Raw genomic sequence first — 26,872 nt, 5'->3', positions numbered from 1 at the left:
AGGGTCCAGCGGGAGAGTCCCCAGCTTCCACCCACCCAAAGCCGGGCCCCAAGTCTAGACACATGTCCTCCACTCCCTCCCCCAGAGATGACTCGGGAAGGTGACCAGCTCAGGGACCCCAAACGCCAGGCGAGCCCCCCAGGAAAGAGTGAGTTCAAGTGGGCGAGACGGGGGTGGGGAGAGTCCAGAAAAGGAAAATGAGTAGTGTGGGTCTCAGAAGCTCATTTCATGCATCAGTCCCCCGGGGCTCAGCTTCCGCCTTCTGCCCTTGCCGAGTGCCAGACACAGTGTCTGGGGAATGAGCGTGTCCCAGGGCAGGTCCCCGTGCCTGAGATGCTCCCACCACTGCTCTTGGCTGTACTGTGGGCCGGTGAGTGAACGAGGTGGGGGGCCAGGAGGGGCCCGGTTGGGGGCCGGGACTGGGGTGGCAGCTTGAGCCTCTCTCTGTCTCCCCGTAGGGTCATGGGCTCAGGATCCAGGTTTCCAGCTGCAGGTGCAGGAGTTGGTGAGGGTGCAGGAAGGCCTGTGCGTGGTCGTGCCCTGCTCCATCTCCTATCCCGCCATAGGCTGGGTTCCCTCCACCCCGGCTTACGGCTTCTGGTTCAAAGACCAGACCGCCACAGACAGTGGTCTGCCAGTGGCCACAAACAAGCCGGGTCAAGACGTGGAAACACACACCGAAGGCCGGTTCCAGCTCCTTGGCAACGTCAGACAGAATTGCTCTTTGCTCATCAGAAATGTACGTATGGAGGACAGTGCATTGTACTTCTTTCGCTTGGAGAGAGGCCATTACGTGCGATATAATTTCATGGAATACAAGTTCCGTCTGGAGGTGACAGGTACGGAACTGGCTCGAGCTGGAATGGGGTGGGACCCCCCTCCCCCCTTCTCATACTGGGGAGGGGCTATGGGGAACGGACCATGGCGGACCCCCGGGAGTACCCCCATCGGGGTCTAGCATCCCACCCTCTCTCCCTCCATCCCAGCCCTGACTCAGAAGCCAGAGATCTACATCCCAGAGACTCTGAAGCCTGGGCACCAGGTGACACTCATCTGTATGTTTGACTGGCCCTTTGAGGAATGTCCAGCCCCTACTCTCTCCTGGAGGGGGGCCGCCGTCTCCGCCCACGAGGCCAGACCAAGAGCTTCCTACCTCTTAGCCCTCACCTTCACACCCAGACCCCAGGACCATGGCACTAAGCTCACCTGTCGAGTGGACGTCTCCAGAAAGGGACTGAGCACAGAGAACACCGTCCTGCTTAGCGTGGCCTGTGAGTTTGGTGGCGGGAGGGACGTCAGGGTGCGCAGACAGGCACGGGGGATGCGGAGGTGGAGAGAGGCAGCAGGGCGATGATGGTCAGCTCTCTGCGGATCCGTGGGGAGGAAGGCGTGGAGTCTAGCGACGCTTGCCTCGGCCCAGGGAGGGGGAATGGGGATGCCGTCTGGACCTGTGTCCATAAGCGCGTCTTTGGCACTCATTTGTCACTTGTCTTCCCGGAGGGTAGTCACACTTTCTTCTCCCCGAGGGGGTTCTCTCTGGCGGTGGGGAATCTCTCATTCCTCCCCAAAGCCAGCTCCCCATCCTGTTACAGATGCCCCCAAAGACCTGGTTATCAGCATTTCCCAGACCGATGTATCAGGTACTGAGGGCCACTTGGGGGTGTCAGGAGGGCGGGGGAGTGGTGTTCCCCCCTGCAGTCCTTCTCTCTCGCGCTCTCTCTCTCTGCAGCCCTGGAGCCGCAGGGAAACAGCCCCCATCTGGAAGTCCAGAAAGGCCAGTTCCTGCGGCTGCTCTGTACAGCTGACAGCATGCCGCTTGCCACACTGAGCTGGGCCCTGCAGGACAGAATCCTCTCTTGGTCCCACCCCTCGGGCTCCAGAGCCCTGGAGCTGGTGCTGCCCCGGGTGAAGGCAGAGGATGCGGGTCGCTACACCTGCCGAGCTGAGAACGGGCTTGGCTCTCAGAGCCGCAGCCTGGAGCTCTTCGTGCAGTGTAAGTGTGACCAGCAGGGGCCTGGTTTTGGGGGGGGGGGGGCGGGGGGCGGGGAGGAGGGAGGGGGCTGAGGGCAGGGTCCCAGAGCTCTACGGGGACCTGGAACCCCAGGCCTTATGGGGCTAGGGATTCTGCTTCCAGCTCCGACTGCGGTGCGCGCGGGGGCGGGGGCGGGGGATTTCCCCACGCCACCAAGCAATTCTCCAACATCAGTGGCAGGTGCTACGATTCCACTCAGTTCTGACGCTATCTACCCGGAGGTAGCGTCAGATCCCACAGGTTAAGGGATCAGTTTCTGGAAACTGGCCCCGCCCCCGCTTCAGCCACCAATCACAAGTCCAGGTTGTCTCCTGTGCTTCTGACCGGCCAGCGATAGATTGGAGGTTCCCATGACCTCCTCCTTGGGTTCAGTTAATTTGCTAGAGCTGCTCAGAGAAATATTTTACTCACTAGATTACCGGTTTATTATAAAAGAATATAACTCAGGAACAGCCAGATGGAAGCGATGCATAGGGCAGGGTATGGGGAAGGGGCATCTAACTTCCATGCCCTCTTCCTGGGCACCACTCTCCCCAAATCTCCAAGTGTTCACCAACCTGGAAGCTCTCCAAACCCCATTTTGGGGGGGGGGGGCTGGTTTATGGAGGCCTCATTACATAGGCACGATTGATTAAATCATTGGCCATTGGTGAATGAACTCAATCTCCAGTCCCCTTTCCCTTCCTCAGAGGTCAGGGGGTGGGACTGAACGTTCTAACCCTGTGATCCGTGGTTGGTTCCCTTGGCAACAAGCCCTCACCCTTGGGCGCTTCTAAAAGTCACTTCATTAACGTAAACTCAGGAGTGGTGGAAAGGGGTTTGTTATAAACAACAAGGCACATTTATCACGCTTACCTACCATTCAGGAAATCCAGGAGTTTTAGAAGCTCTGTGCCATGAATAGGGACAAAGATCAAATACCTATTTCTGTTATAAATCACAATATCTTAGGGACCTGCCCTTCTTACCGGTCTATTCCCTTGGGTCATTCATCTGAGAATCACTCAGTGGGTGATTCAACCCCCCTCCCCCTCCCAGCCCTTCACCCCCAGGGACGTTCACTTTGCCCAGAAGGAAACCCCTGGCTTGTTTAGAGTCAAGTACCCTGTCTCTGTTTCAGATGCCCCAGAGAACCTGAAAGTGATGGTCTCCCAAGGAAATAGGACAGGTAGGAAAGGAGATCAGAGGAACCAGGGCTCCTCAGTGCCAAACTGGGAGCCCAGACGTCTGGAATGTCAGCAGGAAGAGGGTCCCTGTGCCCTCAGCTGTTCATCCATCCTGCCTCTTCCCTCCCTAGTCCTGGAAAACTTCAGAAATGGCACATCTCTTCCGGTCCTGGAAGGCCAAAGCCTGCGTCTGCTCTGTGTCGCTCACAGCAACCCCCCAGCCCGGCTGAGCTGGGCCCGAGGGGGACAGACTCTGAGCCCCTCCCAGCCCTCAGATCCTGGGGTCCTGGAGCTGCCTCAGATACAAACAGAGCATGAAGGAGAATTCACCTGCGGAGCTCAAAACCCTCTGGGCTCCCAAAATATCTCTCTGAGCCTCTCCGTGGTCTGTGAGTGCGGGGACCCCTGGGGGCAGGACACCTGGGTCCCGGGGTGGGGGGAGGCACCGCTGACTCTCCTCCCTCTGTACAGACCCCCCGCAGCTGCTGGGACCCTCCTGCTCCCTGGAGGATGAGGGTCTGCACTGCGACTGCTCCTGCCGAGCTCAGCCGGCCCCCTCCCTGCGCTGGCGGCTGGGGGAGGGGCTGCTGGAGGGGAAGTTCGGCAACGCCTCCTTCAAGGTCACCTCCAGCTCGGCTGGGCCCTGGGCCAACAGCTCCCTGAGCCTCAGCGAGGGGCTCAGCTCTGGCCTCAGACTCAGCTGCGAGGCCCTGAACGTTCACGGGGCCCAGAGCGCCACTGTCCTGCTGCTGCCAGGTCAGGGGCCAACTGGACGCCCCGTGGAGGCGGGGGCTGAGAGCGACAGCGACAGGGTCCTGTGGTTGGGGCAGGAGCTGGGGAGCGGGGACACGGGGGGCGCCTGTGGCTGGGGATGCGGAGCGGGGAAGTTAAATCGGAAAGCCTGACACTTGGGCCTGGGGTGTAGCGGAGTTTCCAAGAAGTCGATGGGAAGGGGCTCTAGGTAAAAACCTCTGGAATGGGAGCCGGAAGCCGGAGCGCCTAGTGGCGGGTGGACGTGAGGACCCACGGAGATGGGAAGGGCTCAGAGATGGCTGACCGTTTCCTCGTGCAGATGAGAAGGGATTCGCCTCCAAAGCGTTCTCCAGCGGAATATTTCTAGGAATTGGCCTCATGACCCTCCTTTTACTCTGCCTCATACTGATCATGTGAGCTAGGTGCAGGGGCAGCGATGGAGGGAGCGTGGGATCCGGGACCCGTGGAAAGGGGGGCGGGGCCGGGGCGCACACCAAGGCGGGGTGTTCCCTCAGCGTGAGGACTCTGAGGAAGAAGTGGACCCAAGCAGAGCTTCCGGCCCCGGCCCCGGGAGAGACTCCGAGGTCCAGGGTCTCACGGAAGAGCACGATCCTGCATTACATCAACGTGGTCCCTAAAACTGGCCCCCTGGTGAGTGGTCCCAACCAGCTGTCTCTTCTTCCCCCTCTCTGACTCCTGTATACCCTCCTCCCCAGCCCCGCCCCCGCCCTTTGCCCGAGAGACATCGCAATGGAAAAGGCCCGGGTGCTGGAATCAAATCCTGATTCTGGCACTTAACGTCTATGAGATCTTGACCAAATCCCTCCCTCCACTGAGCCTCTACTGCTTCCTCCCTGAGAGCTGGTTTGAGGATTACAACACACGTTATTGCCTAATAGGTAGCAGTTATTCCATTATTACTACTACCAACGACATTACTAAGTAAAATTAATGATGTCACCAATGATTAATATCACTGAGAGACGGTATGTCCTAGTGATGATTAAGGGTAGGGCTCTGAAGTCAGCCTGCCTGGGTTCCTGTCTGCTTTCATCACTGTGTGTTCTGGGATGAGTCACTTAACTTCTCTGTGCCTCGATTTCTTTAACTGTAAAATGGGGATAATAGTAGTACCGACCACGTAGGCTCATTCTGGGTATTCAATATGCTCATTTTCTACTTGTAAAGCATTTAGAACAGTACCAGGCCCCTGGTAAGTGTTGGGTGAATGCTGGATATTTTCAGGAGAGAACATCTATATGCGGATGATTCCAAAATTTACGTCTCCCAGACTCATCCCTGAGCTCTAGACTCATAGCCAGCTGTCTAGGCAACATCTGCATGTGGATGACTAATAGGCCTCTCAAACTTAGCCTGTCCAAAACCAAACTCATGACTAAGCACCACTTAAAACCCTTCTCTTCCATCCTCTGCATCTCAGCAAATAGCACCACATTTGCCCAGCTGCTCAAGCCTGAAGACTTCAAGTCATTTCTTACTCCTCTCTTTTTTATCCCCCCCCCACAATCAATCCATCTGCAAATCTCCTCCCAAATCCATCCAAACCACTTCTCCCCCCTCGGTTGGATAGAACTTAGGGACCAAGAAAAAAAAAAAAGTGAAAAATGCCAATTTCAGATGGTCACATACACAGGATTCCGTGTATATAACACTCTCAAATGATAAGATTGTAGAGATAGAGGACAGGTTAGTAGTTGCGAGGGGTTCGGGATGGGAGGATGATGAGAAGGACAGCAGGAGGGAGATGTTTGTGGTGACGGAGCAGTTCGGTGTCTTTTGGTGGTGGTTACACCAATCTATCTGCATTAGCTTGCTAGGGCGGCCATAGCGGAGAACCACAAGCTGGGAGGCTTAACCACAGACTTGTCTTTATTGTTTGTTCCTGTCCCGAGATGGAAGGCGAGCTCAGCGAGGGCAGGGTCTTTGTTTTACTGCCTGATGTAACCCCAGTTCCTCCATCGGTGCCTAGCACGTGGTAGGGGCTCAAGTATCTATTGAATGAATGAATGAATGAATGAATGAATGAAGGATGGTCATTTTTCCCTTAGGCTCAGAAACAGAAAGCCAAACCAAGCAGTCGTTCCTGGGCCCCTGCTCCAGATACTCACCCCCCGGAACCCAGAAAGAACCAGAAGGAGCTCCATCTTGTTTCCCACAATTGTCCAGGACCCAAATCATCCCCTCAAGCCCCAGAATCAGAGAATAACCAGGAGGAGCTCCATTATGCTGTCCTCAACTTCCCAGGCCCCAGACCATGGGACACCCAGAGGCTCAAGGATACTCACCCAGAATATGCTGAAGTCCAGTTCCAGTGAGGGTCTACTGGGCTGGAGAACTGGGATCCAGACCAGGGAGAAAGGCAGAGCAATTGGGAAGAGGAGAACAGAGCGTAGTCTGTCTGTCTTTCTGTCTCCCTCTCTCTCTCATTTCATCGTCCAAGGTTGGGATGATCCCATCCCAGATCCTAGCATTTTGGAACAGCTTGATGAATGTCTCCAGAGCGGCCTTCTCCAAATACACTATTCTAAGCAAGGTAAAGCTTTTCCTCTGACAAACCCAGGCACCACCCTGGCTGAATACTCACAGTCTCAGTTTCTCAATGGTGGGAGGGCCTTTAAAGAAGATTAAGCGCTCATCTTTGCCAACCTCACAGGTCAAGTCTGCGCGGCTGCCTATTTTGCTGCCACCTGTGAGCCAAGACTGTGTTTTACATTTTAAATGGTTCAGGGGAAAATCAAAAGAAGGATGCTTTATGATGCATGGAAATGACTTGAGATTCAAATTTCAGTGTCCATAAATAAAACTTTATTGGAGTGCAGCCATGCCCATTTTTTCCTGTATTGCCTATGGCTGATTTCAGGCAGAGTGGAGTTGTTGCCCTGCTAAGCCTAAGATAGCTAGCCTTCGGTTTAGGAGAAGTTTGTGGAATTTTCATGTAATGTAAACTCACCCACTTATTTGTACAGAAGAGCAAACAGAAGCGGAGGTCTAGAGAGAGTTCAAGAGTAGCCAAGGTGACACTGGCTAGCTCTGTGACTAGATGGAAGGTTTCTAGGGTGAGGACTTGTAGGGCGAGGGGACTTGAGTGGCAGTTTAATAGTAAGAGGGAGGAAATTAATATTTTTGAACACCTGCTATGTATCACATTGTGAGCCAACTGTGCTGTAAGATTTAAGAGTATCTCCATTGGGAAGATAATCTGAGACTCAGAGAGGTGAATTAACTTATCTAAAGACACACAGGAGAAATCGACAATATCAGGGGTCCCACCCATGGCTGACTCCAAAACCACTACTGCTCTCCCTGCTTTTTCACAATCCCTCCTGAAGTGGCGCTCTTGAGTGAAAAGGACCCAAAACTCAGGGCAGAACGTGAGGATGGTCAGTCATCTCAGATATAAAGAGAGGCTAGCTGGTCACCTCGGCAGGAAGGAGTGGTCAGGCTGTGTCCATGAAGCTGGCCTCTGTTGATCTTTTTTTTCCTTTCTAAGACCATGGTGGGGGAGTGGGGGTGGAGGGGATGTCTTTACTCCTTAGAAGGATAAGTGCAATTAGATAAAGAGGGAAAGAAAAGAAAGAAAAAGATTTTGAGTTGGAATTTTCCAAGGGTTCCTTTATACAGATATTATCTCTATTATACAATTGGGCAAACTGAGTCATGAAAAGGTTACAGACACATCCAAAGCCACAGGATTAGTAAGGTTTGATTCCAGAGCCCAGGCTTTTGGTCATGACCTTGTATTGGCCTCTTGGTGGCTTGTTGAGCAGAGGGGACCTGATGAGGGGTGGCAGGTGCAGTATATGGAAAGGACAAAGGACTTGCACTTGTGTCCAGACTCTACTACATACTAATCAGAATAAGTGTAGGCAAGTGACTTTCTCTCTCTGAGCCTCGATTTCCCCATGTATTAAAATGAAGGTAACACCCTTACTTGGAAGGCTTGTTATAATGATTGAATAAGAGAGTACAGATGAGGGGGGTGGGGCAGTATAGGGGTAGGGGATTAAGAGGTACAAACTCTTAGGTATAAAATAAGCTACAAGTACGTATGGTACAACACAGGGAATATAACCAACATTCTACAATAACTATAAATGGAATATAACCTTAAAAATTGTGGATCACTCTATTGTACACCTGTAATTTATGTAATATTGTACATCAACTATACTTCAATAAAAACATGTTTTTTAAGAAAAAGAGAGAACACAGATGAAGGCACTTTATAAACTGTAAACTGTTACCCAGACTTGAAGTACGATGATCTGAGTATCAAGTATGATGAGTTATGTATGGTGGGTGTCCTTCTTTGATTCGGCAGAATAGAGAAAGTTATCATCTTACATTTGTTTAATGGCAACTATAGTGTTTTAAATTTTCTCGGCTTGTGGAAGGTATTAGCTGACTAGCCCAGTTGGCTGAGCCATGGAGCTCCAGTCTGCAGGTGGGATGCAAATAGCTTTGGAGAAGAAGGTAGCAAACAAGAGAGCTGTGCTCACTGTGTCCTAAGCGCTCTCTGTTTTTCCTCCATAGTCACCCCCGGAGCCCGGATTTGGTAGTTACTGCATATGATGATATGGTAAGGAGGCCCACGCTGACATGTTTTGCCTCCTAAGTGTGCCAGTGCCTCTGTGTACTGAATAAAATAAAAAACTGAACTAGCTGCAAGCACTGAAGTTGGCCACCAGAAGCCAGTATACCCAGAGTAATTGAATTACAGACCCATGCAGTAGGATCAACCAATGCAACTGCCTCATGTTTTAAAATTTTGTTTTAAAAATTGAGGTATAGTTGATATACAATATTGTATGTTTCAGGTGTAAACATAGTGATTCACAGATTTTAAAAGTTATACTCTTGTTTATAGTTATTGTAAAATATTGGCTCTATTCGCTGCGTTATAAAACATACCTTATAGCTTATTTATTTTATACATGGTAGTTTGTACAACTGCCTCATTTTATAGATGGGGCTTCGAGAGGGACAGGTTCAACACAACAAAACAGCAGAAGTGACATTCAAACTCAGACAGGTCCTAAAAGGGATGGCCACTGCAGGTCCTGAATTCCTTTTAATAAACTTAGAGGGGGCAGAATGCTGGAGGGGCCTCTGTTTCCCTCCCTCTGCCCCCAAATCCTGCCGAGCGACCCTTCAAAATTTGTTTGACCTGGGAAATTGCAAGATTATGTTGCTAGGACAACAGGTTTGACCAGGGGTCAGTAACTTTTTTTTTTTTATTTATTTTATTTATTTTTGGCTGCATTGGGTCTTCGTTGCTGTGCGTGGGCTTTTCTCTAGTTGCGGCGAGCGGGGGCTACTCTTCTTTGCGGTGCACACTTCTCATTGCGGTGGCTTCGCTTGTTGCGGAGCACGGGCTCTAGGTGCACGGGCTTTAGTAGTTGTGGCGCATGGGCTTAGCTGCTCCGCGGCATGTGGGATATTCCCGGACCAGGGCTCGAACCCAGGTTCCCTGCATTGGCGGGCAGATTCTTAACCACTGTGCCACCAGGGAAGCCCGGGGGGCAGGGGTCAGTAACTTTGAAATACATGTGTTGAAGTCCCGACTTCTGCAATAACGACTTGGGACTTGGAGTGGGGGGTTGGGGGAGGAGGGTGGTGTTGTCCAGTCCTCTTGGGGAAAGGCAGGTGTGGATGCATAGACACAGCGACAATGACAACGGGCTTGGAGCCAGTAGACTCAGCTTGGCGATTCCGCATTGCCAGATGCTCTCTATGGCCAGTTAATTGGAGACTGTGAATGCCAGGAGGTATAACTAAACAATAGGTCTACGTTTCTGATTTCTGACTCGATCGTACTCTGTTAAAATTCTTTTTCTCATCTCCTAACAGTATCTCAGACCTTCTGTTACTGTCCAGTCAGCTCTGATTATTAAAACTCAGCCTGGTCTTAAATCTTCACCTCCAACTCCGTTTAAATCCCATCGCCTCCCCTCTCCATCCAGTGGAGGTTTTAAGCAGGGACTGGACTCCGTGGAGAAGGGAGGGAGACCAGTTGTCCCTGACACACCCCGTGTCCCAGAGTACTGGGGCCTAGAGGAGGGACACCATGTATGGGGACAAGTGACTCTTGACCTAAGTGGCCACAGCAGTGGCCTCTTGTTGGTGGAAGCTTCTTCTCTGGCTAATCCTGGATGGCGCTCTGAGTGGCAGGTGTCCGAACACTGGGTCTGTTGTGGAGCAAAAATGTGAGGACTTGGGTGGATGGGTCTGAAGAGGTTTCCTGGACTCTTGTGCTTCTTCTTTTTTTTTTTTTGGATGGTAGTCACCTTTTAAAAAAATTTTTTTTAAATTGAAGTATAGTTGGTTTACAATGTTATATTAGTTTCAGGTGTACAGCACAGTGATTCAGTTATATACAAATATGGAAAAGAATATGAAAAAGAATATTATATATGTATAACTGTCACTTGCTGTACAGCAGAAATTAAACACAGTAAGTCAACTATATGTCAATAAAATTGTTTTTAAAAAGGCTTTCTAAAGACAATAAGAGAACTTGGAGTAACTAACCTTTTATGTGGAATGTATAAGGTAAAGTTCACCTAGTACTTCAAGTAAGCATGATTATAAGTTATATACAACAAACTCCTCCAACATATAGTATGATTCTGATGTGAAATTTTGGGTGCATTTTCAATAAAGAACTGGTGAAAACCTTTAGAAAAAAAAAAGGTTATGACAAAGAGGCAGCACAAGAGAATCTGGGGGGATGATAAAAATACGCTGGATCTTGTTTGTGGTGATGGTTACATGGCTCTATGCATTTGTCAAAACTCGGAACTGCACACCAAAAAGAGTGAATTTTACTGTATTATAAGATAAATAATACAAATGCAAAACAAACAGAGCACTTTTTAAAAGATTATGAGAATTTAAATGAGTTAATGCAAGTGAAAGTGTCTAAGTGATCTCCCTTTCTGGGGCCCTTCGACCTCCAGACTCCCACAGCCACTTGAGCAGACACTTCTAGCAAATCCCAGCTTCCAAGCAGTCTAAAAAGCATTCATGACAGCCACATAAACCTAGGGGCGGGCACTCATTCCAGCACAAACCTCAGCCCACGAATCTCTCACGCCAGTAACTTCTTGCCAAGCATCCCGGCCATTTTCTGGGGTAGTGGAAAAACCCCAAGACTGGAAGGGCCCCTAAGTTGGAGAAGTTGAACGAGTGGGTAAGGCTCAAGGGAGAGAGCAGGGCCCCCAGGGATCTCCTGCACGGGGACGGAAGGCGGGGGTGGGGGTGGGGGTGGGATGGGGACTTAAGGGAATCCGTGAGCCCTGTGGGCTGGGAAGGCCCTGAAGATCTAATCTTGGGACTTTGACAGTCCGAGTCCTGTAGGGGGCAGTGAAAGGAAGAGACTGGTCCTAAGACTGGTAAGGGGCAATGAGGCTCCCTAGTGGGCCAAGAAGACCCCTGTATGGGACTCCCCTCAGCCTGAGGACCCCTCTCCCCTCCAAGCTTCGCTCAGCATCGCTAGGCCTAGGCTGGGTCTCCCCGGACGCGGACGCCGCCACCGTGCCGGAGAGCAGACGAGGGCCACTGCTAAAGGCTGGGGCAAAATAGTCAGTTACAGCCCGGAGAAGGCGCGGAAAGACCCTCGCCGCCCCCCCCCGCCCTCCCCTCCCCTCCCCTCCCCTCCCCTCCCCTCCCCTCCCCTCCCCTCCCCTCCCCTCCCCTCCCCCCGGATTTGACGGACGGAGGGAGGAGACGCGGAAGCAACGTGAGCTTACCCGCCAATCAGAGCTGAGGACTACGTCTCGCGCTGTTCAACGTAACAAGGAGTGGGCGGAGCTCAAACCTATTGCTGCCGGCGTTCCCCAACAAATCGGAATCTTCGTTCCCTCCCGACGCAGGAATTGATTGGTCACTTTTCAGAACTTGCCTGTCAATTTTGAAAGCTGGGTAAAGGGCATTTCCTTAGAGGCGCAAGAACACGCCTCCGCTCTCCCAGCTCGGGGAGGAGGGCCTTAAAGGGCCAGGTACATGGTAAGTGGCGAGGTCGGACCCTGACCGCAGAAACAGGAGGGACAGGAACAGAACAAAACCAGAAGCAGTGCCGTTACGCTGGAATTGAGTTTTATGTCGCTAAAAAACAGAGACTTAGCTTACTTTAGGTCAAGAGCTAGTAAGAAGCGGAACGAGGATTCGAACCCTTATTTCGGAGCCCTGTTCGACATAAGCTTCCTAACCGGATGGATGAGACCTGCATGCTAATCACAGTCGCCAGGAAAGGAAAGCCAGCCTTCTTGGTAAAAATCTTTAAATTCCAGCCACCTAGCCTTTGCTCGCGCCGTTTCTTCTACAGCAAATACCCATTCACCCTAGACCTAGCCCAAAGGCCACCTCCTCTAAAACAAAACAAAACAAAAAAAACCACCAAAAAAACCAAAAACCTCTCCGACCTTCTCCCCCACGCCTTGCAAGCGAGCAACAATGTTTTCCTGGCCCCCGACCTCCCCCTCCACCTCCTTGCCTCCAGGCAACGTTTAATCCGCTTCCGGCTCTCACTGTCCTGTTCCTCCCTGAGTCCCGGCTCCCATCACCCCAGAATGTTACTGTCCATCTCTGTGTCTGTCCCCCACCTCTCAAGACTGAGAGCCCTTCGAGAGCAGGTAGCGGTTCTGCGTCATCTCGGCGTCACCAGCACAGAACTCGAAAGCTAGTCTCGGATTTCTCATCCTCAAAGTGGGATGTTGTGAAGTTCTTGTAAGAAAATTCATATTCAAAGGCGCCGCTCAGGTTGAGAACTTTGCATCATCCTTGATTCCCCATCACTCACGTCCAGCAGCCCTGCAGCAAATCCTGATGGTTCTCCCTCCAAAATACATCTTAAATCTATTCACATCTTCCCATCCCCACTACCCCCACCCTCCTTGGAGCCGTCACCACCCATGCCTGGAGGATGGCACCATTCTCCCTAGGCTTCCTGCTTCCACTCTTGCGTTCCACCACAACCCACTCTCCAAGCTGCAGGCACAGTGCTCTTCTTAAAACATAAATTATGTCACACTTCTGCTTACAAATGTTCAAAGTCATCTCAATGTTCCAGAATTTAAAAAAAAAAAAAAAATTCCAAAGTCAGCCTGGAAGGTACTATACAGTCTGGCTCCTACTTGTGTCTCCATGAATCACAGACTCTGGAGCCAGGGTTCAAATCCCAGTCATGCTACTGACTAGCTCTGTGACCTTGAGTAACTTACTTAGCCTCTCTGAGGCACAGTTTGAACCTCTGTGAAATGAGGACTAAATAAATTGGAATTATTCATTAAAATAGACCTCTAGTTTGTTAAAAGAAGAAACTGACTAGTAGTCCTCAAAGCTGTCAAAGTTGTGAAAAACACGGAAAGACTGAGAAACTGCTGCAGAACAGAGGCGACTGAGGGGATGTGATGACTCAGTGGGATCCTGCCTTGGATTCTGTAACAGAAAAAAGAGGACATTCGTGTAAAAACTGGCAAAATCCAAATCAAGTCTGGAGTTTAGTGAAAAGTCTTAAGAGTCATGTTGGTTTCTTAGTTGTGACAAATGTTCCACGATAATGTAAGAAGATAGCAAGAGGGGAATCGGGTGAGTTACAAAGTTATCTTTGTAACTTTTCTGTAAACATGAAGGTATTCCAAAATTTTAAATATATATATATATATTTAAAATAGACCTGTCCCTCTCCTCCTAGCTTATTGCTTCCCAATCCCTCAAACACTATGTTTGTTTCACCCTGAGGGACCTTTGCACCTGCTTGTCCCTCCACTGGGAATAATCAACTCCCAGGTCAGCTGGCTCTGTCCCACAGTATCCTTCTCTAACCATCTTATCTAAAATAAGCCCATGGGGGGCTTCCCTGGAAGTCCAGTGGTTAAGACTCTGAGCTTCCACTGCAGGGGAATGCAGGTTCCATCCCTGGTCGGGGAACTAAGATCCCACATGCCCGGTGGCGTGGCCAAAAAATAAAAAATAAAATAAAATAACCCTCTGCCCCCTGTGCCTCTGTATCACTTGTCCTGTCTTTACACCTTCACAGCCCTCCTGCATATAGGAAATATACTGTGTCTTGTGTGTTTCTCTCCCAACATGTAAAGTTTCATTAGCGTGCATGTATTTTGTCCCGGGCTAAATCCCCGGCGCCCAACCTGGGGCGTAGCATATAGCAGGCACTGAATAATATTTCTTAAATAAATAGATATGAGAATGACTATTGCTTCTCAATAAAATTCTACCACGACCACCTGCAATAACAATAAGAAACTCTCACTGGTTGAGACTAATTGTAGTCCAGATCATGTGTTGACTACTTTACACACGTGATACATCTTTTAAACCTCACGAGATCCGAGAAGGTAATATTAGTCCCGTTTCTCAAAAGCACAGAGACTAGAAGGGCTCAAGCTCACAAAGTTAAGTGAGAGACGGAGCTGAGAGTGAAATCCAGCCTCTACGATCGCCAATCCATCTACTAACCCCTCTGCCCCCGGGAGAACCCAATGTCCAGACTTCCCTAAATGTCCCTTTAGTCCTAAAGAACACCATCGGGTCCCCTGAGGACACGGCCCAGGAATACAGGTGGAGAGAGAGGAGGGGGCTAGGGACTCCTGGGTCTGAGTGGGGAGGGGCCGGGGGCCTGGATCCTGGGTCTGAGGGAGGAGGGGCCGGGGGCCTGCACTCCTGGGTCTGAGGGCGGAGGGCCCGGGGGCCTGCACTCCTGGGTCTGAGGGCGGAGGGCCCGGGGGCCTGCACACCTGAGGCTCGGGCGCCCGGCTCCTGGGTCTCCGGCAGGCGGGGTCTGCGACGTGAGATACGTGGGGTTGACGGACTGGAACCCCGCGAACTCAGCCGTGCACGCTTTCCTGCGGCTCTGCACGCCCCGCAAACCACGCCCCCTTTCTGACAAAGTCCCACCCATCTTCTTCCAGACGCCTCCCCGTCACTGGGCCCTGGAGAAATCGACGCGAAGGTGCTAGAAAAGACTTGAAAGACCCTGGTGAAGATGGAACAGCAAAAGGAAGGGACTGGGCCAGAGGGGTGAGAGACGCAAGACTTCCCGCGCGGGGTACGAAGACCCAGAAAGAGGGAGGACAGAGAAAATCAGAGAGTTGAACAGACCCAGAGTATCAGGAAAAAAAAAAAAAACGTCTTGGGTATCATCACACAGAAACAGAATCTTCGACGATCTTGGTGACAGAGAGAGTTGAGCGAGATGCTTAGAAATAGGGAGAGAGCTAGAAATATATTTGTGGAACAGAGAAATTTCGAGAAGGAACCAGGAGAATTGAAGATGCCAGACACAGCCGTAGGGCTGGAGAAATAATAATTGTCCACATTTATTGAACACTTCCCAGACCCAGCCCTTTAATAGGCACCTTTGATACCACCAGAAGCTATCTCTTGGTATGAAAAAGTAAGGTTCGGAATGGGAAAATGATTTGCCCAAACACACCGCGAGGGAGGCAGCCTGGAATGGGAACCGCGTTCTGTGGGATGCTAAGCTCTGGCAGAGCTGTCTGTCTGTCTGTCTGTAAAGAAAACGGGAAGAAACAGAGAGAGAAAGGGGCCCGGAAGTCAGAGGCCAGCTCAGTCCTGAGGATGGGGAGAAATGGACTCCTGGGAGAAGCCGGGAAGCAGAAAGGCTGCAGTAGGGAAGGTATATGCAGATGGGGAGACCCACTGACCTGTCCTTTTGTCATTCTAGGAACAACCTGCCGTCCCTGGGGACTGAGTCGTGGCCGCCTGCACCTTTCCCAGCCCTGTTCCCTTCTCTCCTGGGCACCCCAGATCCAGCCCACCTGGGGCTCCCTGAGACCCTGGCCTCTGTCACTGTGCCCGTCCGTCTGGATGCCCTCTCCTACCTCCTGCACAGCGCCCTGATGGGAGCCTACACGCTTCAGCAGTCCTTGCCCTCCTGCCCCTGCGCCCCCAATGCGTGCTGCACCCAGCCGGGCACTGCCAAGAGGCCGCCCAGGGGACGCGGGGGCTGGGATGTCCGACGCAGGCCAGGCCGGGGTCAGGGCCAGCGGCAATGGGGACTTGGGAGGGCTGAGCAGGCAGAGAGGGGCTGGGTGGGGAGCCCTGGGGCTGGCCCCAGGACCCCCCCGGTGACGCTGCCATCACCAACACCACCCGCCCAGGATGGGAAGAAGGACACCCAGGGTCCGGAGCCGCCCCTGGAGACGCCGCCTGCTGAGGACTGGGAGGCCGAGTACTAGGGCCCCAAGGACCCTGCACCCTGGACTCCGGAGGGCGCCCTGGAGGGTCACCAGGAGGGTGTTCCTGGAGCCCAGGGTGGCCTCAGCCCTGCCAGAGACACCCAAGAAACATCCTGCTCCCATCCCTCTTCCTCCCAAACCACAGCCTCAGCAGGGGGTCCCGCGAGTCGCCTGGTGAAACCCAGACCTGACATAGGATCCCAAGCCAGGGAGACAGCCCCGAACCTCAAGCCCAAACCCAAGCCTCTTCCCATTCCTGACACTGTGCCCAACTACAGCGACAACGCTCACCTCACTCTCGATGCCCAGGGCTCCTCCAGCCATGCCAGGCCCAGCCCTGACCCCAAAGCCATTCCCACCTGCCTCTGCCAGCCCCATCCCATGGCCACACTGAGGCCCACATCCCCCAGCCGTTCACCCCCATTCCATTCTCCGTCTCTGCCCTGACCCATCCTCATTCCCAGCTCCCTCATCCCCATCCCCATCTGCCTAAAGGCCAGCCAACCCTCATCCTTGATTTCTCCTGCCTCCAGCCCGTCTTCAACCCCGGCCAGCCCCGCCTCGTCTTCAACCTCCTTTCTGTCCCAGCCCCAAAGGTGACATGCCCTGTGACCCCGCTTGCGAAGAACCCCATTGGCCCAACATATCCAGACCCCTGCAGCCCTACCCCATTTCCTGCCTGTGGGGGAGGGGGGCCGGGTTGAACAATAAACGGCTGAGTGTCCCTATGTCTTGTGTCTGTGTGTGCTTACACAGCTTGGGCTAACCCCGAGGGTGCCGTGGAACGAGGCCTGTGAAAGGGTGCTAGGGTGGCTGGGAGGGTCACAGAGAGAGGCCGGTGGGACCAGGGGCTGCAGGGAGGGAGGGCCTGGATTCCTGCTTCAGCGAATTCCATCTGGGGCGTCTGCCACCACTGCACTTCTGCCTGCTGGAAGCTGCTGGGCCATGGGGCCATTGTATGGGGAGGCTTAAGGGATTTGGGAGACCCTGGGAGCAGAGAGGCCAGCGACCTGACTGGGCTCAGTCTGCACAGAGGGGCCGAGGCAGACGGAGGGTTCAGGGCAGGCTCTGCCCCTCAGGTAGGGACCAGGCGTGGGAGCCATGGGCCCCTCCTCCCCCTAAACCTAGGCGGCCAGGCCTCCTTTCTCTCGCAGGGACTTGGTGGGGTCCTAGCCCTAGCCCCTTCCTCACCTCGAACCTGGGAGTTCAGGCCCCCAGCCCCCTCCATCCCCCAAAGACTTGGTGTCCCAGTGGCCAGCCCCTTCCTGGCTTAGGACCTGGAAGTCTAGGCCCCCAGCCCCTTTCTCCCCCCGGGACCCAAGGGTCTAGGTTCTCAGCCTCTCCTACCCCAGACTCAGGAGTCCAGATCCCTCCCTCTGCCCCCCAGACCCAGGGATCCGGGTGCCCAGTTCCTTCCTCTCATTGGGACCTAATGTCCCAGCCCCCCAGCTCCCTCCTCACCTAGGATCTGGAAGTCTAGGGCCCCAGCTTCTCCTCCCTCAGACTAGGAATCTACACCCCCAGCCCCTCCTCCCCCAGGACATGGGAATCCAGCTCCTGACCCCATCTCTCCCCTTACCCACAGATCACCATGTACAGCTTCATGGGTGGTGGCCTCTTCTGCGCCTGGGTGGGGACCATCCTCCTGGTGGTGGCCACGGCGACAGACCACTGGATGCAGTACCGGCTGTCGGGGGCCTTCGCCCACCAGGGCCTGTGGCGATATTGCCTGGGCAGCAAGTGCTACCTGCAGACGGAGAGCATTGGTGAGGCTCCGGGGCGGGGTCTGGGTTGTGCCTGGGATCAGAGCCTCCCTCAGGGCAGAACCTTACGGTGGAAAGGCCACCTGTTTTGCAGATGGAGAACCTTGTGGCTCAGAGAGGGAAAGCATCCAGCCCAAGGTCGTTCAGCATGGAAGGGGCAGAACTGGGATTTCAGTAGTTTTTTCTAGTACAATTACAGGATGTACCGATTGAGAGGTTAAGTAGAGAGGTGACATTTCCTGGCATGAAATAGAGGTCAGGTATAGCAGTTGGGGCTGGGGTTATCAGAAGAGCATTTTCTAAATATCTACTAGGTGTCGAGAACTATGTTAGGTACCAGGAGGATACAGAAGCAATATGGACCCTAAATTTGCTAATACTGGATGAGATACTTTTTAATACTTGCTGTGAGCCAAGCCATGTAATACATATGTGTATATGTATATATGTGTGTGTATGTATATGTGTATATAGATATATACGTGTATATATTACATTATATATTGTAAAAATGGGGATAAAAATAGTACTTACAGTATAGGGTTCCTGCAATCTATATTATATAATACATATTATTATAATATACTCTGTACCTCTATGTGCCTCTTTCCATATGCATATATATTTGTATATATGTACAGTCTTCCCTCAGTCCCTCAGTATCCACAGAGAACTGGTTCCAGGACCCGCCATGAATACCAAAGCCCCCGGATGCTCAAGTCATGTAGTCGACCCTCTGTATCCGTGGTTCCGTATCCGTGGTTCTGCATCTGGGGATTAAACCAACCACGGATAGTGTAGTACTGTATGTATTTATTGAAAAAAATTCTCATGTAAGTGGACCTGCACAGTTCAAACCTGTGCTGTTCAAGGGTCAGATGTATATACATGCATATACATGGAAAGAGAGATGCATAGAGATGTATAGTATATTACATAATATATATTATACAATATACATTATATAATATATTAATAATATATAGTGTATCACATGTTCTATATTATCTGTATCCAACAATAGTGTAGTAATAATAATAATAACAATAACTGGCATGTATTGTTACTGTGTCCTACGTGCTATTCTAAGCGCTTTGCCTGGATTAACTCCCTTCGGTGTCCCAACAACACTAAGAGGGCTGTTCCGTTGTGTCTATGAATTAAGACATGATACTTGACCTCAAAAAGTCAATTCTTTTGGCGGGGGGTGGGGTTGGGAGGAGGACCCAACCCTCACTGAGCCCTGTGATATGACAGGCTAGTGGCAGATTTCACCTACCCCATCTCACCAAACCTGCCCATTTGCTGGAGGGATAAATTGAGGCAGGGAGAAGTGGAAAGGTTTGCCCTGGGCTACCAGTTTCAGAGCCCCATCTGGCTGACTTGGTGCATCCTTTTCATTTCTGGCTGTCTCCTTTGTCACACTTCTACCACTTCTCCTGCTTCAGACTGGGAATACCACCAGACACTCTGAGTTCCCTCTGCTGGGGATGGGAGAGAGGAAAGCTGGATGGAGGTCTTCAAGTTCATTTGACATCTCCATGACCACAAGACTGAGAGCCTCAGGGACATACCTCACCCCGATTGATTCTTGGGTATTTGTCCAAACAGCAGGTTTAATTTGTTCATCCATTGTAAAGCTGATGTAATCCGATCACCAAAATTAGAGCAGGAGTCCTGAGCTTGCTTCCCAGAGGCCAAACCCAACCCAAGACATGTATGCATAGCATTTTTTAAGTTTCCAAAGTCATTACCAGTATTTAAAAAATCTGGAGATTTTACATTAAAATCTGGACTTGCAGCTCTTTTTGAATAATCCAGTTTTGCCTGTCTTTTCCAGGCCCATGGTCCGCTGGGTATGAGAAGCAAATGCCCCCTTCAAATGGGGTACACCAGTCAGGGTCCCCTCAGGAGACGGAAACCACACTGTGATTTGAATAGGGAAGGTTTTATCTAAAGATGAAGCTGATAATTGATCGCTGGTACATGGGACATACACGTTCCCCATGCAGCCTGCCGTCTCCTGCCTTTATTCACAGCTGCAGCCAAGCCTCAGAGGCATTTGTGTTTTCCACTCCTGCATTAGCCCAGCCATGGGAAAGAAATAGGCTATAACATCCCCCATAAGTCCTCCAGACTTTTAAATACCCAGAGGCATGTGTATTCATTTTCTAAGGCTGCCGTAACAAAGTACCACAAACTGGGTGGCTTAACAGAAATCTATTGCCTCACAGATCTGGAGGCTAGAAGTCCAAAATCAAGGTCTCTGCAGGGTTGGTTCCTTCTGAGGGCTGTGAGGAAGAATCTGTTCCCTGCCTCTCTCTTAGCTTCTGGTGGTTGCCTGGCAACCTTTGGTATTCCTTGGCTTGTAAATGCACCAGCCCATCTCTGCCTTCATCTTTGCGTGATGTTCCCCTGGGTGTGTGTCTGTCTCCAAATTTCCCCATTTTATGAGGACACCAATCATATTGGATTAGAAATCCACTCTACTCTGGTATGACCTCATCTTAACTACTTACATCTGCAAAGACCCTATTTCCAAATAAGGTCATATTCCGAGGCAGTGGGAGGAGGCGGGGAGCAGTTAGAACTTCAACATATGAACTTGAAAGGGGAGACACAACTGCAACCCAGCAACCCATAACAACATCCGTGGAGAAGTATCCAGGAATTGTTCTCCCCTAGACTTTCACAAGACAAAAGACTGCATTTTGCAAAGATCTAAGGCTTTTTCAGTGGCAGGATCCCAGTTCTGCCCGGGGTGATAATTGTCCTGGGTACTCCGAGAGACAGAATAACAAAGCAGTTAAGACTGAGGGCGTGGAGCTTGGCTTTCAACTTCAGTCCCTCTGCTAATTATGGGACCTTGGGCAAATCACTTCACCTCTCTGAGCCTCCATTCCTTCACTTGAAAAATGGGCATGAAAATATTACTTACAGCATAGGGCTCTTGGAAAGAATAAATAGGCTCATACATGGGAAGGGAGCCTGGCACGTACTTGACAGTCGCCAAATGGAAGATGAGATCATGATGAGTGGTCCCAGGGCATCTCCATTCATTCCACATGTTTCTTGAACACCTATTACGTGCCAGGCACTAGGTGCTGGGGATGCAGCAGTGAGTGAGAAAGCCAGGCCCTTGTCCTCACAGAGCTGAGAACTCGGTGGAGAGAGATAGACATCATAAACAAGTTAGAAATAAATAAATGGGACATTTCCAAATATGGGTAAGTGGTATGAAGGAAGGGAAAGGGAGCATGGGAGAGAGGATAGAGAGTGAGTAGCAGGAGGATATGGGAAATCGGCATTCATTCACTCATTCATTCATTGAACAAACACTTCTCCAGGCCCTTGTGCAAATCAAACCTCTGCTGGGTGTGTCTGTGGTGTAGAATCAACCAGGTCCCCGTCCTCAGGGAGCAATCAGGCCGGAGAAAGGAAACAGACAAAGAGAGTCTCAACCCAGAGCAGGGAGTGAGGATGGTGCCTGAGGGGTGAAGGGATGCTTCCCAGAGGAGGGGATCTGGGAGCTGGGCTTTGGAGGATGAATAGGAGTCTGCCAGGTGAAGAGGGAGGCTTTTTCAGAGAGGTGAAGGAGGAGCTAGGTCAGGAATACTGAGAGGGGTGAGGCATTCCTGCCCTCAGAGGTAACAGCCTTCCCCACTGAGGGCAAGGAAGGCACAGGAGTGACTGTGAGGTGCTCCCACAGCATACTGGAATGCCACCCGGGCCTTCATGATCCTGTCCTCCCTGTGTGCCACCTCTGGCATCATCATGGGCATCCTGGCGTTCGCTCAGCAGCCCACTTTCACCCGCTTCTCCCGGCCCTTCTCTGCAGGCATCGTGTTTTTCGCCTCCAGTGAGTGAATCACCCCCTACACCTACCCCTCTCCCAGCTCCCTCTCCAGCTCTGCCCCCAACACCACGTTCATTCCCCACTGCTCCTCACTCTCCACTGCACCCGCACCCGAATCCCACCTCCACCTTCAACGACAACTTCAGGACTATTTCTAATGCCAGTCAGTTCTGACACCAGCTATGTGTACTGCCATTCAATTCTGGCACTAACCACCAGAGCTGCCATCAAACCCCACAGGTTTAAAGGCACGGTTCCCAACCAGACTGCCCCTACTTCAGCTGCAAGTGGGGTCCCCAGCTCACCTGTACTTTTGACCAATCGGCTACAGATTCAGGGGTTCCCAGGACCTGCTCAGGTTCAGAAATGTGCTAGAATAACTCACAGAACTCAGGAAGGCATAATACTTACAGTTTTATTCTAAAGAGTACAACTCAAGACCAGCCAACTAAAGAGATGAATGGCGTGAAGCCGGAGAGGGGTCCTGAACATGGAGTTTCCATGCACGCTCCCTGCAGAATTAGGGCTCGTCAGCCCCCCCTGCCCCCGCCCCCCCAGCTCATCCACGCATTCACCAAACAGGGAGCTCCAGTGAGCGCCAGCATCCAGCATTTCTACTGGAGTTTCATTACAAGGGCATGAATCACTGGCCATGTGATTGAACTCAATCTCCAGCTCCCCTTTCCTCCCCAGAGGCTGGACTGGTCCCAAGCGGCTAGAGCCCCAACCCTCTATTCCCACGGCTGGTCTTTCTGCTGACCAGCTCCTATCCCCGAGTCATCTCTGCTCATCAGCATAAACTCAGGTGTGATCCAAGAACAACAGAGACACTCCTGGTACTCAGAAAAGTCCAAGGATTTAGAGTTTCCCTCCCAGGAACCAGACACAAAGACCAGTCAGATTCTTTACGGCACAGCACAACCCCACAGCATTCCCACCCTAACCCTACTCCTCTTTCATTTTTACTCCCACTTTCAACTCAACCCCCATCCTCACCCTTATCCCTACCTGCACCCATACCCCCTTCTCAATTTATTCATTCCCACCCGTATCTCCAAACCCGCTCCCATCCCCATTCCCCGCCCCCCCCACCCCCCACCCCACCCCGCCCACCGACCTCTCTCTCCAGCCTTTTTCGTCCTGCTGGCCTTGGCCATTTACACTGGAGTCACTGTCACCTTCCTCGGTCGCCGCTTCGGGGACTGGCGCTTTTCCTGGTCCTACATCCTGGGCTGGGTAGCCCTGCTCATGACCTTCTTTGCAGGTACTGGGTTTGGGGGTGGGAGGGCCAGTGTCCGTGGCACTGCGGGCAGCACTCAAGAGGGTGAGATGATGGGGGGGGGGTCACACACAGGTGCCCCCGGCACTGAACCAGAAGGCAGACCCCAAGCCCTGTGGACACCAGGGAGAAAGGGAATGCTGTGTCTTTGTCTTGCGCTGGGAGCAGGGGCTGGGAGGGCTGATGGGGGGCTGGGCGGGGTCAACCGGGATCTCTTCTCGCGCAGGAATTTTCTACATGTGTGCCTACCGGATGAATGAATGTCGGCGCCTGTCCACTCCCCGCTGAACCCAAACGTGTGCCCCGACTTCATCTGGACGTCAAAGTCAGGTCACTGAAGAGGAGGGGGAGGGTCTAGAGGCCTGAAATCCTGGTTCCTAGGGCCTGGTGGAGGCAGTTGAGGAGACCCAAGGCCCCAGCCACCAGGGGGGCTTGTTAGAGAAATGGAATATCCATTAGAGAGACTTTTTGGAGTCTAATAAAACTGACGGAAACTACTGACGTGTGGTCCCTGAGGGGTTCGCGTGGAGAGAAAGAGGGGTGAAGTGTGGTGAATGGGGCAGGGGTGGTGGCATTAGAGTAGACCCGCCTGCTCAGTTCCTGTAGGGATGGGCACAGAGATAAATTACACAGTCCCCACCCTACTAGGTTCACCTTTTTTTTTTTTTTTTTTTTTGGCTGCACCCCTCGACGTGTGGGATCTTAGTTCTCCCGCTAGGGATCGAACCTGGGCCCCCTGCAGTGGAAGTGTGGAGTCCTAACCACTGGACCGTCAGGGAAGTCCCTGGGTTCAACTGCTAGGAAACCGACGTGTAGGTCCAATTCTGATGGGTGTGCTTTTTCCCCACACCACCAAGCGAGTAACTCAATTCTGACATGATCTCCCTAGAGAAAGTGTCAGATCACACAAGTTAAAGACACAGCCCTAGAGGACCGCCTCCCACTTCAGATGCCAATCACAAGCCCAGGTTGTCACTTGTGCTCCTGATCAACCAGCAATAGACTAGAGGTCCCAACAGCCCCCTCCTTGGGTTCCATTAATTTGCTAGAGCAGCTCCCAGAACTCAGGGAAACATTTTACTTACTAGATTCACCAGTGTTTTATAGAAGGATATAACTCAAAACAGCCAGATGGAAGAGATACACAGGTCAAGGTAAGTGGGAAGAGGTGCGGAGCTTCCGTGCTCTCTCCAAGTAAGTCACTCTCCCCCAAAAAGCACGTGTTCACCAGCCCGGAAGCTCTCTGAATCCTCTCCTTCTGGGTTTTTCTGGAGACTTCATTACATAGTTATGATTGATTAAATCATTGGCCTTTGGTGGTTGAACTCAATCTCCAACTTCTCTCCCCTCCCAGGAGGTCAAGGGGTGTGACTGCAAGTTCTGACCCTCTAATCATGTGGTTGGTTCCCCTCGCTCTCACAACTTAGGAAATTCCAAGAGTTTTAGGACCTCTATGCCAGAAGTGGGGACAAAGACCCAACAATATATATTTATTATAAAACATAATATCACAGTAGGATAATACGATAAATGAAAAGATCTGTGGAACTTCCCTGGTGGTCCAGTGGTTAAGACTCCACATTCCCAATGCAGGGCGCATGGGTTCTATCCCTGGTCATGATAGGGACAGAATAAAGGGACAAAGTAGGTAATTAAATAGGGGATTAGTTAAATAGGGGATTTACTTACACTAGGGGATTGTAAGTAAAGAAGAAGTATGGGAGACCCCTGTAAGTTAATGATCACTTAAGAAAGCAGGTTTGCTTAACCACAAAACCAGGCAGGCTTGCTTAGCAACAAAACCATGCAACAGAAGCATGAGACATGCCCCAAACAATAAAACAATGGTGGCCTGAGACCCACATCCTGTCCAGTGAGCTCAGTAAGTTAATAACCCCTATGACATGCTCTCTGCACACATAAAAAACAATAATTTATGGAAAGGTGACATTTCAAAGTGAAAGACCCTCATTGTACTGAGACCTGAAATAATTTTTCCATAGTGCCATGACAGTCCTGGCTTGACCATGTAGGGACAGAAAAAACTCCCCTGCCCAACCTGGAGGCGGAGCTGCTGATGGAAGCATGACGACTACTCAAGAATGAGGAAGAAGGTGGTCTTCTCCTCCTCCCCACTTTTCCTTTGATTATAAAACTGTAGCCCACTAAGTTCTTGGGGAGGCACCCACTCGCCCACCCGCTTGTAAGCCTCACAAGTGTCCTATTCTAATAATCTAATAAATCGCTTCTTATCTCACCACTTTGCCTCTCGCTGAATTCTTTCTGTGCTGAGACAACCAGAGCTCCTTGGAGCCCTCCAAAACGCCGCTGAGAGAATTCAGCCTGGGAACTAAGATCCCACATGCTGCCCAGCGCGGCCAAAAAAAAAAAAGAACAACTGTGAAAAAACAACCTCCTTGCCCACTCGCGCCATCTCCAGTTGGCTCTCCCAAACTCCTGTCCCTTCCCTGGATGGACCCTTCCAAGGAGAAGCACCAGAACTCTGATCTGCACCTAGTCTTGCACCTGCCTCTTCATCCATCATTCATGACCTAGATCTTCTCTTCATTCACTCATTCATTAGTTCATTCAACAAACTCCTGCCAACTGCCATGAGATTTACTAAAGCTTATCAAAAAATAATAAGACTGGGCTTCCCTGGTGGCACAGTGGTTGAGAATCTGCCTGCCAAAGCAGGGGACACGGGTTCGAGCCCTGGTCTGGGAAGATCCCACATGCCGTGGAGCAACTGGGCCCGTGCGCCACAACTACTGAGCCTGCGCGTCTTGTGCTCCGCAACAAGAGAGGCCGCGACAGTGAGAGGCCCACGCACCGCGATGAAGAGTGGCCCCCGCTTGCCGCAACTAGAGAAAGCCCTTGCACAGAAACGAAGACCCAACGCAGCCAAAAATAAATGAATAAATAAATAAAAAATAAAAATAAAGGAATTCCTTTAAAAAAAAAAGAAGGCTATTTAGGGAGGCTAATTCCAATAATAAGAATATTTATTACAGCCTATGCTAGGAACTGTTATATTAATAGAGGCTTACTCCCAAGAAATATTTATTGGGACCTCCTCAAATAACAAAAATACTCTATTTATAGAGGCTTCCTCTAGTAATAATAGCAACTGAAGGCTTCTTCTCTAATTAGAATTTATTGAGGTCTATTTAAGTAGAAATATTTACCGAGACTTATTCCAGGAATCATATTTCTAGGGGCTGACTCTAGCAATAATAATGATGTTATAACTTCAGACTCGTATCTCCAACTACTTACTCAACATTTCCACTTGAAAAGAAGCGGCATCTCAATTTCCGCATATCTGAAGTTGAGCTCCCGATCTCTCTTACACCCCACGTCTGCTCCTCCCGTGGTCTCCCCCAACGTAGTAAATGACAAGTCCACTTTTATCTAGCTGCTCAAGCCAGAAACATTGGGATCGCCCTCCATAGCTTTCCTTCTGTTACATCTCACATCTGATTCATCAGCAAATCGTGTTGGCTCTACCTTAAAAATGTATTCGGAATTTGACCCCTTCTTGCTCAACCATGGTTACCCCCGATCCAAGCCACCATCATGTCTCACCTGGCTTATTGCCACAGACTTCTAACCAGCTCAACCTCAAGCCTTACCCACACCCCACCCAACCCCTGCCCCTGCAGTCCATTCTCTACACAGTATCTAAAGGATTTTTTTTTCATTTCTTCTTTTTTTAATTTAATTTTTATTTTATATTGGTCAGGGAACTAAGATCCCGCAAGCCATGCGGTGTGGCACACAC

The 26,872-nt window shown here is 51.1% G+C and overlaps 3 protein-coding genes and 1 long non-coding RNA gene across 7 annotated transcripts; 3 read left to right on the top strand and 1 right to left on the bottom strand.

The window, feature by feature from the left end:
• Positions 1–197: 197 nt before the first annotated feature.
• On the top strand, positions 198–6,783 carry SIGLEC10 (sialic acid binding Ig like lectin 10). 2 transcript variants are annotated; one of them, XM_068527547.1, is made up of 11 exons: positions 198–370; positions 459–839; positions 987–1,271; positions 1,593–1,640; positions 1,730–1,993; positions 3,153–3,200; positions 3,330–3,587; positions 3,670–3,954; positions 4,271–4,364; positions 4,467–4,602; positions 6,021–6,783. In XM_068527547.1, the coding sequence occupies exons 1-11, from the start codon at positions 229–231 to the stop codon at positions 6,285–6,287; spliced, it is 2,208 nt and encodes a 735-aa protein (XP_068383648.1). In that variant the 5' UTR covers positions 198–228; the 3' UTR covers positions 6,288–6,783. The 2 variants fall into 2 exon arrangements, with proteins under 2 accessions (XP_068383648.1, XP_068383649.1); XM_068527548.1 differs by lacking the exon at positions 3,670–3,954.
• A 2,419-nt stretch (positions 6,784–9,202) lies between these two features.
• LOC137752623 (uncharacterized) lies at positions 9,203–23,738 on the bottom strand. Its single transcript, XR_011071238.1, has 8 exons — positions 22,927–23,738; positions 22,115–22,159; positions 20,953–21,106; positions 17,770–17,937; positions 11,724–13,410; positions 11,046–11,542; positions 10,504–10,648; positions 9,203–10,259 (listed from the first exon to the last, which is right to left on the bottom strand). It is a non-coding gene; the product is annotated as an uncharacterized lncRNA (long non-coding RNA).
• On the top strand, positions 11,042–16,918 carry C19H19orf84 (chromosome 19 C19orf84 homolog). 3 transcript variants are annotated; one of them, XM_068527331.1, is made up of 3 exons: positions 11,042–11,164; positions 14,901–15,009; positions 15,677–16,918. In XM_068527331.1, exons 2-3 carry the CDS (start codon positions 14,975–14,977, stop codon positions 16,188–16,190), a joined length of 549 nt encoding a protein of 182 aa, XP_068383432.1. In that variant the 5' UTR covers positions 11,042–11,164; positions 14,901–14,974; the 3' UTR covers positions 16,191–16,918. The 3 variants fall into 3 exon arrangements, 2 of the variants coding, with proteins under 2 accessions (XP_068383432.1, XP_068383433.1); XM_068527332.1 differs by lacking the exon at positions 11,042–11,164 and adding an exon at positions 11,898–12,242; XR_011071237.1 differs by lacking the exon at positions 11,042–11,164 and adding an exon at positions 11,966–12,242 and having other exon boundaries at positions 14,901–15,037; positions 15,677–15,764.
• LIM2 (lens intrinsic membrane protein 2) lies at positions 17,782–25,342 on the top strand. The gene is made up of 5 exons (XM_068527333.1): positions 17,782–18,091; positions 21,663–21,812; positions 22,939–23,073; positions 23,315–23,418; positions 25,092–25,342. The coding sequence occupies exons 1-4, from the start codon at positions 17,782–17,784 to the stop codon at positions 23,374–23,376; spliced, it is 657 nt and encodes a 218-aa protein (XP_068383434.1). The 3' UTR covers positions 23,377–23,418; positions 25,092–25,342.
• Positions 25,343–26,872: the final 1,530 nt, after the last annotated feature.

The sequence above is a fragment of the Eschrichtius robustus genome, chromosome 19 (genome assembly GCF_028021215.1).
Source record: "Eschrichtius robustus isolate mEscRob2 chromosome 19, mEscRob2.pri, whole genome shotgun sequence".
Lineage (NCBI taxonomy): Eukaryota > Metazoa > Chordata > Mammalia > Artiodactyla > Eschrichtiidae > Eschrichtius > Eschrichtius robustus.
Note: the sequence above shows the minus strand (reverse complement) of the source record. Positions and strands in the feature narration are given on the sequence as shown.